This window comes from Chelonoidis abingdonii, chromosome 1 (assembly GCF_003597395.2).
Source record: "Chelonoidis abingdonii isolate Lonesome George chromosome 1, CheloAbing_2.0, whole genome shotgun sequence".
Taxonomy (NCBI): Eukaryota; Metazoa; Chordata; order Testudines; family Testudinidae; genus Chelonoidis; species Chelonoidis abingdonii.
Genome location: NC_133769.1, coordinates 22058241 through 22075594, shown reverse-complemented (window position 1 = coordinate 22075594; position 17354 = coordinate 22058241). Strand labels below are relative to the sequence as shown.

The window sequence follows — 17354 nt, the reverse complement described above, 5'->3', positions numbered from 1 at the left end:
TTTTAGGGGGAATCAATTTGGAATTGTTAACATGATTATTCCTATTATTACGAACATGACCTTTCATGAACATAACTCCATTCATCCAAATGATCCTCAGATCATTTTATGAAGTATAGGTGGGAAGAATTAGATTACATTAGGATTAGAAAAGAAACACTGAGCCCACTACTCTTTAACTGCATAAACCATCAGATTTTTCTGTAAAAAAGGGAAAAGCAAGCAAACAAAAAATTAAAATGGAAGAATTCCATATTCAACTAAAAGTGAAGCTGAGGTGACACATCCTGCTAAGAGTCTGCCGTGTGCTGAAGTTATATATGTAATTTAAAATAATCTAGTTTATTTATCTCCATTTTAGTAATTTGTTTACTTTTTGTGTTTCACAAGCTATTAGATAGTGCTAAGCAGCGTAAGTGAAACAAAAATTAAACACACTATTAAAATCAATAATCACCACAGTAATTGATGTCAGTGTTGTGTTGGGTGAATGCCACCTAAATTTAAGTTATATAAAAAAAATCCTTATAGTGGAATATTTTATTCTCATTGTCATCATCATTTATATATATTTAGTGCCAGGCTGTCAGTGTTTGACTTGGCTTTGAGATTTTGGCTGGGCTGTGGGAAAATTAAGGAAAGCAAAAATAATATAGAAAAATAAAAACAACATTAAGAACAAAATATGACTGTAGCAAAGTTGTTCTATTTTTACTTCCATTGCCTGAAGAAAACCTTTCGGCAGTAAAATCAGTTCAAACTTGGTTTTTGTATTTGTGGTGTACAGAAAGGAAAATGTCATAGTTGAAATCCAATCTTGTCTTACAACTGCAATCCAAAATAGAGTTTTAAACACTTAAAAATATAGGTTATAAAAACTGAATTGTGATACTGCAAGGATATAGCCTATTTTTAAACAGTATATATACACACAATGCCACCACCACTTTCCAAACTGCAGTGTATAAAAATATTTAAAGATGTCATATTCTGTTATGCACAAATCCGTGGGCCTTGACTTAATGAGTATGAATGCTTTAAGACAAAAACATCCTTGACTTCCACAATGAAGTCTCTAAACACTGCCACACACAAGAGTGTCACAAATGTTCACTGAATTAGAAAATATATTGATATTCTGCAGGTTATAATTCAACTGCTGAGCTTATTGTGAAAGAATTCAAATGGTATCTAACTCCCTTTGATGTGATGAGTCCTTATTTTCATACAGTAACGGATCTTGCTTGCCTAGCTCACTTGAGTAAAGCAAGGAGGATTTCCAAAGTATACAAAAGGATATATGAGCAACAGAAAAAAACAGTTGCTGCACATTAAAAAAAAAAATCCAGAAAAATAAACAGAGCATAAGTTCCCCTATGTACATGACTGTGCATGTATGTTCATGTACACATATTTCAGCAGGCACTCTGGTCATGCTGGGTATAGTTAAAGTTTGGTCATGTCTAGGGCTGGGAATGATATTTATAGTGAACAATTATCTTCATTCCAAATTACTCAACTAATACTTCACTCAAACAAAATTTCCATCTATGAACTCCTCACGAGTTTCCCATGTGTGTTTGCTATTCATTATTAGTTGCGCATTGTTGGAATGTAGGCTACAGAAATCCTGGATCACGGCAGGACCTGAACTAGGTTCTCCATTGTGGTCAGGCCAGAAGACTGTGAAACAGGCTAGAGGGTCTGAGTGGGGAAGGCTGGAGATGCCTTAAACTAAGACTGAGAGGAAGCTGATTGAGGGGGTCACCACCCTAGATTATGCGGATCACCACTCTAGAGTGGCAGGTACTTATATAGTCCCTTCCTCTGGCAGTGATATGACAGATTGCAAAGGCATGAGATAATGCAACCATCTCAATTTGTCCATTCATTTTCACCTAAAAACCACTCAGTTTAACACAAACTGAATAATTAAGGAAACTCAAGCTTTCAAGTATGCCAGACATAACCAACAGAGGATAACCTACAGGTACCATTACTGAGTAATAAATCATGCTGATTTACACCAGCTGAGGATCTGGCCCTTTTCTCTTAAACCGGAGAAGATCCAGAAAGACCAAACAATGAGATTTCAATTCACTTTGGCAGGCATCACCATTTTCGTTATAGAAAAAGTTTTTCTGCTTTAATAAACTACTGAGCGTGAGATATTTTCCACTGCAGTTCAAACCAAAGAAAACCCTCTACTTCAATATTAAGAACTTTAAGGCAGAAAATACCACTTCCATTAAAGCTTCCTTCTTTACTACTAGAAGAGAGGTCTAACTAGACTGACAGCTAAAAGATGAAGCAGTAAATGGTGTTCAAAGAGATTTTTATAGTGTTATTTCAGGACTTTCTTCCTGCAGTCTGGTTACAATTTATCAATAGAAGTTGAAAATTGTCTCGAAAATCATTATGTACTTACTCATCACACATGCTGTCGCTTGGCTTTAAGGGTCTGTTGGTGTTTCCATTCTAAATTCCTATATTCAAAGTTGTATAGTTCAATCATAAAAAAATAAAAATAAAAAATGCTCCAGGCTAAGCCATGGCATTCTAGGGTTCCCACTGTTTAAAAACAAACTACACCAAAATAATTTATTTTGCCTTCACACAGTTTTGCAGTTCAGGACTTGGCATATTGAATCCTAGGCCAGAGCTTGACAAGCAATGCTAGTCCAAGAGACTTTTAAATTGCAACATTTCTTGAATCTACAGATTTAGGAATGAGAGTTAAAGAAACCACAGTAACTGTATTTTTTGAGTTTACGGCCTCTGCATAGGCCTACATTTGGGAGATATACCTCTGCCGCTCCCCACAAACCAGAGCTTTAATATCCTTCCAGAAAACAATGCTCAGGCTAGTCCTCCAGTTCCAGATACATATGGATGCCAGGAAGCCCGAAGAAAACAGCAATTACTACTAATCAAATGGCAAATGATCCTAGTACTGTGCACAGGGTGAAGAGTAAGACTTTGTATGGGTAGCAACTGTTGCCTACATAGAAATAAAGGCCCTTCTGGTGTGCCAGTTTGATTGCAATGAGAAAACAGGCAACTTTCAAGTCAGAAGTCCAGAACAAGTCTTAAGAGGCAAGGGCAGGAATGAAGAAATGCAGGATCAGCATGTGGAACCTGAACTTCACAATGTAATAGGTCAATTTCTGAAAATTTATCATGGAGCAAAAGCAATCTTTGTTTTTTCAGCATGAAGAAATACTTTGTATAGAAGATTCTCGCCTCTGTAGCACTGAGGCAAATTCATTGATTTAAGGTCAGAAGGCTCCACTGAGATCATCTGGTCTGACTTCCTGTCCTACACAGGCCATAGAACTTCGGTAGCCCCATTCTTAAGACAAAAGCCACCTTTCCATTGAGAAGCATCTCATGAGAGGGATACTTTCTAAGGGATTACGAAGGACAATTCAAATACAGCATGAGGTGGAATTTGATCCAGTAACTGAACTGAATAATCTTTAACAGTCAATAATTCATAGCAATCCCACTCCCTTCTGCAGGGAAACAGAGCAGATGGTCTGCAAAAGGAGGAAGGAAGGGTCAGGAAACCCACATGCAAGCTGGTTCTAGGCTCTCAAGTAATACTTTAACCGTCAGGGCTAGCAGGTGTATGGACATCGGACATTGCAGCTTCCTCTGTCTGGCACGTTTCTCTTTACCTAATCTTCTGTTGTCAAGAGTGGGGTTTCTGGACCTAAAAATAGAAACCATCAAGTGAAAGGTGTTGTGTCTTATAACCAAATGAAGATTATGTAATGCTTCCTTTGCTCGGGCTATATGAACCCTCCCACCACTGACCTTGCAATGGACCTGGTTTGATTTTTGTCTCAATTGCTCAAAGGTCCTCTTCACAATACTAAAGACAACCCCCGCCTGACACACTCTCTCTCTCTCTCTCTCCCTAATGAGAAGATGTATAACTCAGCTCTTTGCCTCAATTGAGTGAGAGCATGGAGGACTTAATCCAAAAGTAAAGATGACAGATGTCTGCCGTAACTGCCCTAAGAGAAGTGTTAGAACAAAACAGCGTGCAGAGAATGCTTGCTTGACTCTACATGCCCCTAAAACAACCTCTACTTATGCTCCACGGGCAAATGATCTAAGCAGTTGAAGCATCTGATACCAAAGCTGAAAGAGCTATCCTGGCCTGGTAGCTGTCCTTACAGATCTGCAATTCCAGAAGAACAAACCTTCCTTCCTTAAAAAGTTATTCTTCTTTGTAACTTTATCAGACAGAAAGGAACAACCTGGTTAGAAGCCCTTCATCATCTTTCTAGCTGCGATGGCTACCAAGGTGTAAAAGTGGTTGAAGAAATTCTGGCGTTCTTGCTAAGATATGGGTGATAGGCAATCAGCTTTCCTTGGTGCTGTAGAAGCTAAAACTAGCATTAGCTATATGTCAAGGACATGTCCATTTCTTTAATCAGAAGAATATTTTCTGTTAAGTATTCCTGTGGGAATTCTGCACCATTGTGCAAGCGTGAAATGTATGTCCCCTTCAGATTCTTTTCTCTACAGAAAATACATGCTGCCAGAGAGGTGCTGCAGTTACACCTTTCTCCCACCAGGTGGTGCCAGAACAGAGAGCAGCCAGCTGACTGGCACTAGCAGTCAGCTGTAGTCCTCACAGAGCCAGGTTAGGAGGCATGGGATATGGGGGAGAGGGAACACACAAAGCGGGGCACATGGAGACATGGAGCTACTCGAGGGTCACAGACTAGGATTGAGAAGTGCTAGTGGGGGAGAACTGACTTGGCAGGGGTGGAATGGGAATAGGGAGCAAGGGGTGAAGGGCTATATGGGGAGAGGGGGAGAGGGTGGCTGAATGGGGGTGCAGGGTCACATGGGGACAGTTGGAGTACAGGGACATATGGGGATAGGGAAGAGGGGTGCACAGACACTTGGGAACAGAGGCAGATGTGCCTGAATGAGAGACTAGGGGTCAGCCTGGATCTGCATGGGGGAGACTCCCAAACAATTCCTTCTGCCTCCCAAAACGCCTTGTTTTATACTTCTCCTACCCACCCCCAACAACCCTCCAGGTTCACTCCCCAGGTTCATTCCCAGCAATTACTTCCCTCTCCCTCAGCTCCTTCATTACTCCTGACTCCCCCAATCTGGGATTTCATGTGACCACCACACCTAGGCCATTCACGTGGAGATAGTTGGGTATCAGCTTCCAGCTTCTCAGTCCTGTTGGCACTGCCTAGGAAACTCATTCCATGAGTCTTTTGGTGAAGGGTTCGTGAATGATGATGATGAGATACTGGGAAGGTGGAAACTGTTGATAGCAGTAGATTGTCCACGCAAAATAGTTTAATGTGCAACCTGTGGTACATAGTAGCAGAGGCATACTCTGGAATGTCGCAGCCTTTACCCAACAGAGAACCATGGCTCGACCACTGGAGGGTGCTGGTGCTGTGTCTGTCCTGCAGAGCCTGCTAACTTGGCTATGTGGCTCTTGCCATTGTTCAAAGAGGGTCCTCCACCACGCACTTGAGGCTTGATAGTCATTGATCCATATTATGATTCTTCCAGCCATTTAAGCTCTGACCATTCACCCACACCATTAATTTCTATATTAAACAATACACTCTTACCATTTGCCATGATGTACCAAGAGCTGCACTAAATTACACCAGCTGAGAATTTGGTCTGTTATGCACAGGTATAAATGACTAAACAAGGTGGAAGTCAGTGGAGAATCAACTCCTTACCCTCATCTTATTATTCTCTCTCAGATAAGAAGCTCTCATATTTTCCACAAGCATGCAATGATCTCAGTAGCAATTCCATCACCATGTGGATTAGAAAAAAGAATTTTGCTCTAATAAACCAAATTTTTTTAAAAAAATAAGCTTTCTAACATCCGGGTAAAATGCAAACTTTGCCTTGCACAGTCCTGGATCTCAGCCAATCACTTCTAATTGCAAATCCATACGTCTCAAAGCTTCAGTGCTTTTCATTATATTTAATAAAATGTTTGCATCACACATTTCAGCTTGGTAGCACTGTGTGTCCAGCTTAACCAAGTATTCAACTCTGGCCCAGAAAAGAGCCTCTTTGTATCACTGCTGCCACCAGTTACTGAAAGAATTGATACTCACTGAAACGACATTCACGAAATCATCATCTGACAATGTTTCTAGCATTTCAATGACGGAGGTTCGGATCAACTTCAGAGTTAGTCCACTAACGCTCCCACTCCTGCATAACAGAGATAATAAAGAAATTGATTGAATGAGTTCAATTGAAAACATACAGTGGAACTAGATTTTATAAACTGGCTCCCATATTTTCACACTCAGGATTGCTCCAGAAGTGCCTACTCAGCCCCAAGTCTCACCTTTAAGAGTTGCTCTGCAATAGCAGTACTTGCTATCAAAAAAAAAAAAAAAAAGTTCCAGGGTTGTTCTCCAAGCCATAACTTTGTTGCTCAGAGGAAAGTTCTGTTGCCTGACCCATACTGACACATTCTTCCCTCATTTTCAATTCATGATTGCCATAAGAATTTATCACATGCAAATTGTGTGTTCCCTAAATATGCTTCTACTCTCTTATATTCAGTCAGAGCTTTACATTTTCAGGGATCTAAATTGCAAAATGTTTGTTTCAGGGCAAAGCTTAAACTAGGATGGTGGGGGGAGAGAGAGATGGAATTGCAAATGCTGATAAAACACACCTCAGCAATACAGAAATATTTGACTGCATTTAAAAGCATCAGATGCAATCTCTCCCAGTGAGGCAAAGAACCAATGAATAGATTTTTTTTTTCAGTATAAAGCAATCTGTGAGACACTTCAAGCCTGATGGTTCCCCCAGACTCTTGACATTGGCTTAACAAAGGGAATCTTGACAGAGGTACAGAGAAATGTTTTTTATGAATTTCTTCCTTTAGTCTTCATACAACATGGAATAAATCTCTGAATATAAATACAAAACCCGAGGCAAATTTATTTACACAATGGGAAATGGCAACTGTAAATTTGTCATAGCTTTTTATAACATTATCTTCATTAATATTATTGTAATGTAGAACACCATCATTTGAATAATTGAGCTAATCAATATAGCTATAGTCCCTAAAATATGCCATTTTACCCTCAACTTTCAGTCCCCTGGTATTTAATTTTGGCTTTACATTCAAAACTGTTTTTTTTTAAATCAGAGTATTCACACATAGAAGTATTTATTTTGACTGTTTGGGGATTAATGTTTTGACAGCTTTGAAGGGGTTGGACTTTAGGCTTTTAAACAGCTTAAGATAAACTGTGGAGAGCTAGAATACAATATATTAATCATACATGAGTTCTCATCCTTTTGGTCACCAAACCATGCTAATTAATTCTCAGACAAATCCAGCTCCTTGCTTCTAGTAATTTCTTTTTTATTTCACAACAAGCTCTGGCATTCACCTGAGACATTTTCAATTGGTTACTTAAGTAATTGAGATGTTGACAGTATAACAATATCAGATGGCCATAAAGACATCCTAATATCAAGGCCGTTTTTTCCAACAATTCAAATAAATGTCTTTTATTTTCAATCTCATCTCTCCTTCAATTTGCAATAGTTTGTTCAAAAGGTGCCAAATAGCTTTTCATCGCTCCAGTATTAATATCCAGTCTTTAAACACTTACGCATCAACTAAAATAAGCATGTCTTTTGGAGATGCAGCTCCTTGGATGTACCTGAAATAAACAAATGAAAAGATATGAAAGATGAAAACTTAAAAACACCTCTTTAGCATTTGATCGAAAGACCCTGTGATCCCTAAAACCAAGTTTAGTTGAACCAAAGGAACTTCTCAATTGCATCTCAGTAGGAAATTCACTCACTGTCACTTTTTGTCATTGCTTCTCCTTTTAGGTAAATGAAGGTTCAAGTAACAATAGCGAGATCTGGAGGTAGGATGTAGAAAATATATCTTGATGAGAAGTTAGCAGGTGAATTATTCCAGCAGCCCAACTCAGGCAAAGATTTTTTTTTTTTAATGAGAGTACAGTAAAATGTGGCAAGAGTGACTACTCATGGGAATTAGTAAGTGTGGTTGCTTTTAAGATGCCTTTTCTCTTCAAAGGAATGGCATTGCCACCTTTATTTCTGAACTGCTGCTGACAGCGACACTGCCTTCAGAGCTGGGAGGCCAGACAGCAGCTTCTTCACAGTTAAATTATAGGGGGAAAATGTTCTGTGGCCTCTGCAAGTAGTTGCTCGGGAAAGGTGGCCTCTCTTCAGAGGTGGTCACTCAGGCAGGTTTGACTGTATACTTAACCAATAAAAATGAGCAAAATATAAATGAGAAAATATAGTGAACAAAAAATGGAATAGTATTCTGGTAGAAAAAATGCTCAAAATCAGTACCGAAAAAGAGCATTTTAAGAGAATGTCCACTGCTCCGGTGACCGTAGTACTAGCCTAACCCTCTAGAACTGTGTTTATAAATCATTCTGGAAAACAGAATGGTTCATTTTGATCATCCTAATTTGGTTTGGTTTGTTGCCTTCAATCCAAGTGTTTAATGGTCTTATCGTCATGCCACCTGGGTATTTGTCTTTATCATGAAGATTCCCTCTGTATAGCAATATGGTATTGCATACATGTCACCTACCCAGAAAGCTAAAATGGGCTTACAAAGAAAGTGAAAATATTTTAAAATTTGAACTTTTAGTCCTCAAAAATTATCAGAAGAAGGTTTAGTGTAGTTTTTAGCACATATTTACTATTGATTTTATTCTTTATCAGAATATGTACTATGTTGACAATTTCATGTGCTTCATTCCTCCGAAGAAAGCTTACCATGGTCTTCTGCGAACATCATATAGATCTATCTTGTTTGGAGTTCCGCTTTTATCTACCCATGGGGAGGCTAAAAATAAAAGAAGATATATTGTACTCATTTCAGTATATTACACATTATTTGAATAAAGTAACATAAGCTAAAGACTTTTAGAGAGCATTAAAAAACCCTTTAATATGTGGTATATCAATATTTCACACTATTAGCACTATATAAATAACATGTGGTAGGAAGTTAGAATGTTCTTTATCTACTTACACTTTACTAAAAATATTGTTTTTATTAAAACAGTTCAAAGGGAAGTACTGCATTGACTTCAGTGATGCCAGGATTTCACCCAAAGTATTTTTGGAATGGGAGACAACCTTTTAGGACAAGCAGATACTTTATAAAACAAACTTTTTAAAATATTCTGGTCTCTGGAAATGCAAGCCTGATTCAAAGCTCATTGAAGTTTACAGGAGCCTTTCCACTGATTTAAATTGGCTTTGGCTGAAATCCCTGATTAGGAAACAGATATGTAATAAAAGTATCCTAAAAATGACATGCAACTAAAGTATCAAGGTCTGCAAAACTGCAGAAGAGGGAAATCTGAAGAAATCAGGAAGATTCTTAATCTTTGCAATACATCAGCCCCATTGTCCTCTACACAAACAGATCAAGGCAAGCTATTTCAAGAGGATAGAGATATTAATAATTTCTCTCTCTGCACTTTTGGAATTTGGAGAGCCTTCAAGTGGTTAAGCAAAGCAACAAAGATACTTGGGACAAATTCTGATGTTGGGTACACCAATATAAATCCAGAATAACTAGTTACCAACAGGGCCGGCTCCAGGAACCAGCCCAGCAAGCAGCTGCTTGGGGCGGCCAACGGTGAGGGACGGCACGTCTGGGTCTTCAGCAGCGGGTCCTCAGTCCCTCTCAGAGCAAAGGACCATACAGCGAATTGCCGTCAAAGACTGAAGCGGCCATGGTAGAGCTGCAGATCGCGATCACAGCTTTTTTTTTTTTTTTCCTCCCCTGCTTGGGGCGGCAAAAACCGTGGAGCCAGCCCTGGTTACCAACAACTCATGATCAAATGAACCATCAACATTATCACTATTTATTACTGAATACCAATAATAGGACCAATCTCTGAATAACGTCAGGGATGATGATCTTCATGTGATGGACAAAGGAGTTCTGTTCCTCCTGATGATATTAGATTTTATACTTGTGACCACCTCCCTTTCTGAAATTTTAAATAGTCTCTCTGTCCTCTTTCACATCTCTCAAGTCACATTGACTTCCACTAAGTCTTTCTAAAATGACTACTATCACTTTTAACATAGGCCATATATTATTTTTGTCTGAACTACTAAAGTGTAAGCTCCTTGGGGCAGGGAACACATATTGTTATTTGCGCAGCACCAATTGCATTATTAAGAGGGAATCAATGTTTTGAAGGGGTATACATTAACAGACTAGATCCTCAGCTCATCAACTCATAGACTTTAAGGCTAGAAGGGACCATAACAATCATCTAGTCTGATTTCCTACACATTACAGGCCACAGAACCGCACCCACCTCCTCCTGTAACAGACTCTTAAGCTTTGGCTGAGTTATTGAAGGCCTCAAAACATGATTTAAAGACTTCAAGTTACAAACAATCCATCATTTACTCTAGTTTAAACCTGTAACTGAACCATGCCCCATTTTGCAGAGGAAGGTGAAAACCCTCCAGGGTCTCTGCCAACCTGATCTGTGGAAACTTCCTTCCTGATCCCAAACATGGTGAATAGCTGAACCCTGAGCATGTTGGCAAGACCCAGCAGCCAGATACCTGGGAAAGAGTTCTCTGTAGTAACTCATAGCCCTCCCCATCTCGTGTCCCATAGTGGCCATTGAGGCTACAAGCAGTCACAGATGGGCACCATGCCATTGTAGGCAGTCTCATTATACCATCCCCGCCATAAACTTATCAAGCTCAGTTTTTAAGCTAGTTAGGTTTTTTGCCCCCACTGATCCTCTTGCGAGGCTCTTACAGAATTTCACTCCTTTAATGGTTAGAAATCTTTGTCTAATCTCAAGCCTAAACTTGTTGATGGCCAGTTTATATCTATTTGTTCTTGTGTCAACATTGATGCTAGACTTAAATAACTCCTCTCCCTTCCTGGTATTTATCCCTCTGATGTATTTATAAAGCGCAATCATATCTCCCCTCAGCCTTTGTTTGGTTAAGTTAAACAAGCCAACATTCTTGAGTATCCTCTCATAAGGTACGTTTTCCTTCCCTCTGATCATCTCAGTAGCCCTTCTCTGCACCTGCTCCACTTTGAATTCATCTTTCTTAAACATGGAAGAGAAGAATTGTACACGGTATTCTGAAAGAGGTCTTGCCTTGTATAATGGCAATAACATTTCCTTATCTCTACTGGAAATACCTTGCTTGATGCATCCTAGGATTGTTTTAGCCCTTTTCAGGGCAGCATCACACTGGTGACTCAGTCATCCTGTGATCCACCAGTACACCCAGGTCTTTATTCTTCTATGTCACTTCCAACTGATATGGTCCCAGTTTACAGCAAAAAAAGGTGCTGTTAGTCCCTAAGTGCATGACCTTGCACTCTGCACTATTAAATTTCATCCCATTTCTATTACTCCAGTTTTCAAGTTCCTCCAGATCTTCTCCAGTTTAACAAACAATTTCCCATGTGGAACTGTATCAAATACCTTACCGAAATTGAAGTGTATTAGATCTACTGCATTTCCTTGTGTAAAAAATCAACTATCTTCTCAAAGAGATCAGGGTGGTCTAGCATGATCTACCTTTTGTAAAACCCTGTTGTATTTTATTTCAGGTGCTGTTTATCTCTCTGTCTTTAACTAGTTTCTCTTTCAAAATTTGTTCCAAGACTTTGAATACAGTTGAAGTCAACCCAATGGTCCTGTAATTTCTCTGAACATGTTTTCCCCCTTTCTTAAAAATAGGTATTATATTAGCAATCTTCCAGTCATAGGGTATGACCCCTGATTTTACAGATTCAGCTGGTGCAAAATGGCATAACTCCACTGAAGCCCATAACACTATGCTGATTTAAACTACCTGAGGATCTCGCTCAGATATAGCTAAATGTTTCATTTCATGAAAATGATAATATAAGTTAAGTGACAAATATTTCTTTTTTAAACCAAAAATTCTGGATGCTCCAGAGTGTATGTAGATTTATTGATAAGAGGACTTTCACTCAACGCTGCAATGCCTAAAATTAGGTGCCCTGCGGCTTAATGGAATCCACAGCCCTGAGTTAGGCTCCCAGGCTCCCTATACAAAGCATGAGAAAAGTTAGATGCCTAAGAATGGGATCCAGAAAAGCCAGCATGCTGAGCAGAGACATGCCTTAAGTAGCAGTAGAAAATGCCAAGGAGAGGGCTGTGGCCTAAGTGTCACCTAAGCCCAGGTGGAGGGAGGTACATATCTCCACTTAGGATTTGCAGCCTTCAGGCCTGTTCTGGAGTTATGCACCTACATTTTTTCTGGCAAAAAACTGTTGTGGTGGTGCTACTTCCATCCTTATAACTTTTACCCCAGGAGTTAGAGCATTCACTAAGGATGAGGGAGACCCAGGTTTCAATCAGGGACTTGAATTGGGTCTCCAATATCAGAGGTTTTCAACTTGTTTCTGAGGTGCCCCCCACAATGCTATAAAAACTCCACAGCCCAGCTGTGCTACAACAATTGTTTTTCACCATATGAAAACCAGGGCCGACATTAAGGGGTAGCAAGCATGGCAACTGCCTGGGGTCCCTCGCCACAGGGGACACCTTGAAGCTACGTTGCTCCATCTTTGGCTTCAGTCCCATGGGCTGGGGTTCAGGGCCCTGGACTACTGTCCCGCGTGGTGGGGCTTTGGCTTTCTGCCCTAAAATGCTTGCTTTACCCACATTTACTTTTTTCCCCTCAATGTTCCTATCAAATACCCTTCAAAGTCACTAAAGACTTTATATTCTGCAATTATTATTTGTTATGCATCAGAATTAAAGTAAACATTAAACATCAAACTCTACAACTTCCTGCCAATGTGCATAGATTCAATCACCCCCTTCCCTCCCCCCAGCTTTTATTTGGCACAATTAATGATAACACAGTGGTTACGATTCAAGCAAAATTCAATGAGCTCTACACTGTAACTTTGAAGATAGTGAGAGAGAATTTTGCCGGAGACCTGGCTCGGGATTAAATTGTACAAACACTAACTAAACGCTTACCTATAAAATGGGGGTAATGATACTACCTCCTATGTAAAGCAGTTTGAAACCTACTGATGAAAGGCTCTATAAGAGCAAGATAATAAATTAATAAATATAGTAACAAAAATAGCAGACAACAACAATAATAAGAATTCAGAGGTGTAGTGCTTATTGCCAGGCACAGATCTGTTGATTTTTATGAGGTTTCTTATAGCAGTAAGCACTACACCTACCCCAGTAGTAAGTGTTTGCTGGATTTGATAACCCTTCTTTGCCAAATCTTTGCATTATGGAGATGAAGGTTTGGATAAATTTCAAGCAAGATTTGTTCGTATTGTTTTGTTGTTTGCTAAGCATATGGGAAACTTCTACTTCTCTGATTACTGAAATGGAGATTACAGGCTTTAAAATGGAAGTAACCTTATGGGGAGAAGTTTAGGTAGTAGAGTCTCTTAGGGTGAATGTGGATGTATATGCAACCCAGCTGTTGAATTTCTATTAAATGGATCTGAATTTTATAATAAAATAGGCTTTGCTACATGATATGGTGATTTGTGTGTTATATGGTTTTCAGACTCTGCAGTTTTTGCTCTCTGTTTCCTCTCCATGTTGCATTCAGTTATTCTATGACTATACTGTATTTTAATATATTTATTAAAGCCTTGAAGGCACCAAGTCTATTTTGCCATAAGCTTCTTAATAATCATTGCCCAAATTATCTTTAATTTAAATAATCTTTTCCCCCAATGGAAATTTTTAGAAGGTTAATAATAATTAGTAAGAATGTTGGCATCAATAGATGATTTATTGAACATGGATTAGACAGCGATTTCTTTAACAGAAATTGCATTTTACATATTCTTAAGGAAATGTTCATATTGGGGCTGACAACATCGAGGAAAATATGCCTACATGACCCCAGTGCCAGGCTAGATAAAAACTGGCTTACCAAGACAGTTTGAGGTATAACAAATAGCTGCCTATACATTGCCACTCTTCCTATTTTAACAGTAATTCTTTTATCAAGTGAAGACACTCAAATGAATTCAACTTTGTAATGTGAGACTGCCTACACTGAGTCGAATTCAAGTATGTAATGTGAGTCAGCTGGTGCAACAGTGGCTCAGCAGTATTATCCAGCTAGATTTTAGTAATATACGCAAAGTCAGGGGCCTTATCCATAATTAAAAGCATAGATGACTGTCATTTAATTAGTCGCTGCCCTTGGACTAATCATCACGAACCACAGAGTACACTGATGTAGATTCTGCACAAGACCCCACAAGTTACCAGTGAGACTGTTGTGACCTTAATACCTAGTTATATCTTGAAAAATAAACTCTTCCTACCCAGTTTTTCCATGCCCATCGCACCAGAGATCAGACAGCCCACACCCTAACAACTGATTGCCCCTTCTCCTCAGCTCTTCAAATCTCCATGTCATGCAAGCATTGTTAAATCCTTTTGGCTAGTGAAAAGACAAGGGACATAATCTGCTGCCACTGAGTGAGTGACCTTCTGTCTGCGTAGGTTGTAACAACCAACTGCAGAAGTGGAAAACTCACAGTGAAAGTTACAAGAAGAGGTGAAATGGTCACCCAGCGGTGAGGAGTCCATCCCAGGCTGTACTGGGGGATGGAGTGGGAAAGGAGGTAAATTTAAAGGGCAGTCCTCTTGCTGACACAGATGGCACTGCTGCCAATTAGCAAGGTTATGGAGAAGGGACGTGGGATTGCCCTGACCAAGCAGATGGCGCCACCAGGGGTGAAGAGTTGAATTTGTGGAAGAGAGATGGTGGAAGGGACTCCATTCAGTTATCTGAGGGAAATATTTAAGATAACTATAGAGTATTCACAACAAAATACCCTCTCACTCATACACAGTTGCAAAGTCTCTGTCTGTGAGTATCAGAGAGAATACTTCTCCATGGTTCTTTATTTTTAGCAAATGACATTGTCTAAACAAGTGGACACAGGAAAGGGATCACAGACTGCAGCACCACAAGCAGTGTTTATGCTACAGTAGGCAATCCCACTGCTAAACTGGTTTACACCGGCAAAGGCTTTTTAATTTTTTTTTTCCAGGTGGAAGTCATCCTGGCAAAGACTGTCTCATGCAAAGCCTTCCCTACTACTTAAACCCCACATTTGCTTTCAGCAGATGAAAGAGAGGGTAAGCAGCGTGAGGACGCATTCCTTAGCATCTCATGCCTGTCTGGGTGTGGACTGATAGGCTCTATTTCAGCCCCAAACAGCCTGGCAGTTTGGCTTGCATTAGGGAAGGCTTCCATTAGGGCAGCAGTGACTGAATCCATGATTCCACAGGCCCAGTCTTCCTAACACCTCAAAGAGGGAGAGGGGGAGGTCTGTGGTTGTGGGCCCTGTGCTGCAGCCCTGTATCTTGCCTTTGGCTGGGGATGTATTTAGCCCACCACCTCCCACCAAATCACTGGCATGGAACCCAATATTTCTGTGTTATATGGGCAAAGTGAATTTCATCCTTCACATGCATCTGTGGCTGAGATTATTTACATCTGAGAATGACATACAACGCTGAATGGGGTAAAGTACTTCAACAAGGAGCTTTGCATTTTTGAATGTCATTAGTGAAGATGTCGTCTTCGTTGGCATTTGTTTTTTCTCATAATATATTAACTGCAGAAATTTCTATTTAAATGATAAATGCACTGTGGCAGTGTTACCTTCCATATAATATATGGGGACTGACCATGGTGTGAACATTTTGTTACCAGAACTAAAATGCTTTCATGTGATTGACTTGGTTTGCTTGCGTAACTGCTGGCATTCAGCACGATAGCTTTAGAAATAGGAGACTCAATTACGTGAATCGTTGAAGTGTCCGTATCACGAACATTGTAACAGCAATAAACATTGCAGTCCTTGGCCTCTCTTTCCAGATATTAAAAAAACACAGAAAGTGAATAATGATCAGATGGTGACTCATTCTCTGTGTGATGAAGCCATTCTGATAGAACGTTAATTGCACTGCTCATTTACAAGCTGAAACACTTGGAACATTCATGTTCCTCTCTCTAAAGTCTCCTTTATATTTCCAGTTGTAAAAGGGGAAATGTCAGCTACACAGAGATATATGAAAAAGCCCACAAAGTTCTCCCTTAAACTTTCTTTTTGCAAGGCTTCAGATTCATTTTGTATGGATTTTTCAGACTTTCTAGTCTCCTATTATCTGCTACAGTAATGACTTTCTTTGGAGAGTTCAATATCACGGCAAAACTATTACTCGGCATTAATGGTTAACATAAGAGCAGCTGTGCACAGCAAGTCCTTCATTTAGAGAGATACCGTTTTATTTGATTAGAAATTGATTTTAAAGCTGTTCCATTATTAATTTGCCTTAGCAGGGAAAGCTTCAGTAGTTGAGAAAGACAGGCTTTCATTGACATCCGGAGAGATTTTCAAAATAACTTTTTTCCTCAATGTTTTAAAAAACTTAAGACTGGCTCTTATCTGGTTATCTTTAAGCAGAGAGTTTCGGAGCACTTTACACACATAAAGGGGAAACTCATCCTTCCAAATACTCATCTTTGGCACTCTGTTTTCCTTACATATATTGCTCTCCCATTAAAATCTATGGACCATGTAGTTACATAAGTAAAGACCACTATGCCAAAGGCATTACCATAAGGACTTGAGACAGAATTTTAATCTATTTAATAAAATTTCTTATTACCATTGGGAAATGGGTAAATATCTGTTTTAAATCTGTTTTAAAATGAATAAACTGAGGAAATGAGGCTAAAATCTTGTGATCAGTGTGACCCAGTGGTAGAGATCAGAAGGGACCCTGTAGTCCTGATTCCCATTTCCCTGCCCTAAGGCTGAACAGATCCTTCAGTCTTTTGCACATACATACTTTTAAATATGTGAGTAATCCCAGTAACTTGAGTGTGACCTACTGGATAGAGAACTGGACTGAGATTCAAGAGACTTGGTTTCTATTCCTAGCTCTGTGACCTCAGGCAAGTCACTTTACTACTCTGTGCCTCAGTTTTCCCATCTGTTAAATGGGGATAATTATACTTTCCTCCCTTGTAAAGCTCTTAGACATCTACTGATGAAAATGCCATATAAGAGTCCAGTATTAGACTCATAGACTTTAAGGTGAGAAGGGACCATTATGATCATCTAGTCTAACCTCCTGCACAATGCAGGCCACAGAATCTCACTCATCCACTTCTATAACAAACCCCTAACCTATGTCTGAGTTATTGAAGTCCTCAAATTGTGGTTTGAAGACCTCAAGCTGCAGAGAATCCTCCAG

The 17354-nt window shown here is 39.5% G+C and overlaps 1 protein-coding gene across 2 annotated transcripts in view; it reads right to left on the bottom strand.

Annotated features, from left to right (window-relative positions):
* Positions 1-17354, bottom strand: part of CACNA2D1 (calcium voltage-gated channel auxiliary subunit alpha2delta 1) — a 697188-nt gene that overhangs the window by 181880 nt on the left and 497954 nt on the right. For both annotated transcript variants that reach the window (XM_075064441.1, XM_075064440.1), the window contains exons 8-10: positions 8821-8890; positions 7662-7712; positions 6129-6228 (exon numbers count right to left, since the gene is read on the bottom strand). In XM_075064441.1, the coding sequence (XP_074920542.1) occupies positions 6129-6228; positions 7662-7712; positions 8821-8890 (221 nt within the window). The remainder of the gene's footprint in view (positions 1-6128; positions 6229-7661; positions 7713-8820; positions 8891-17354) is intronic.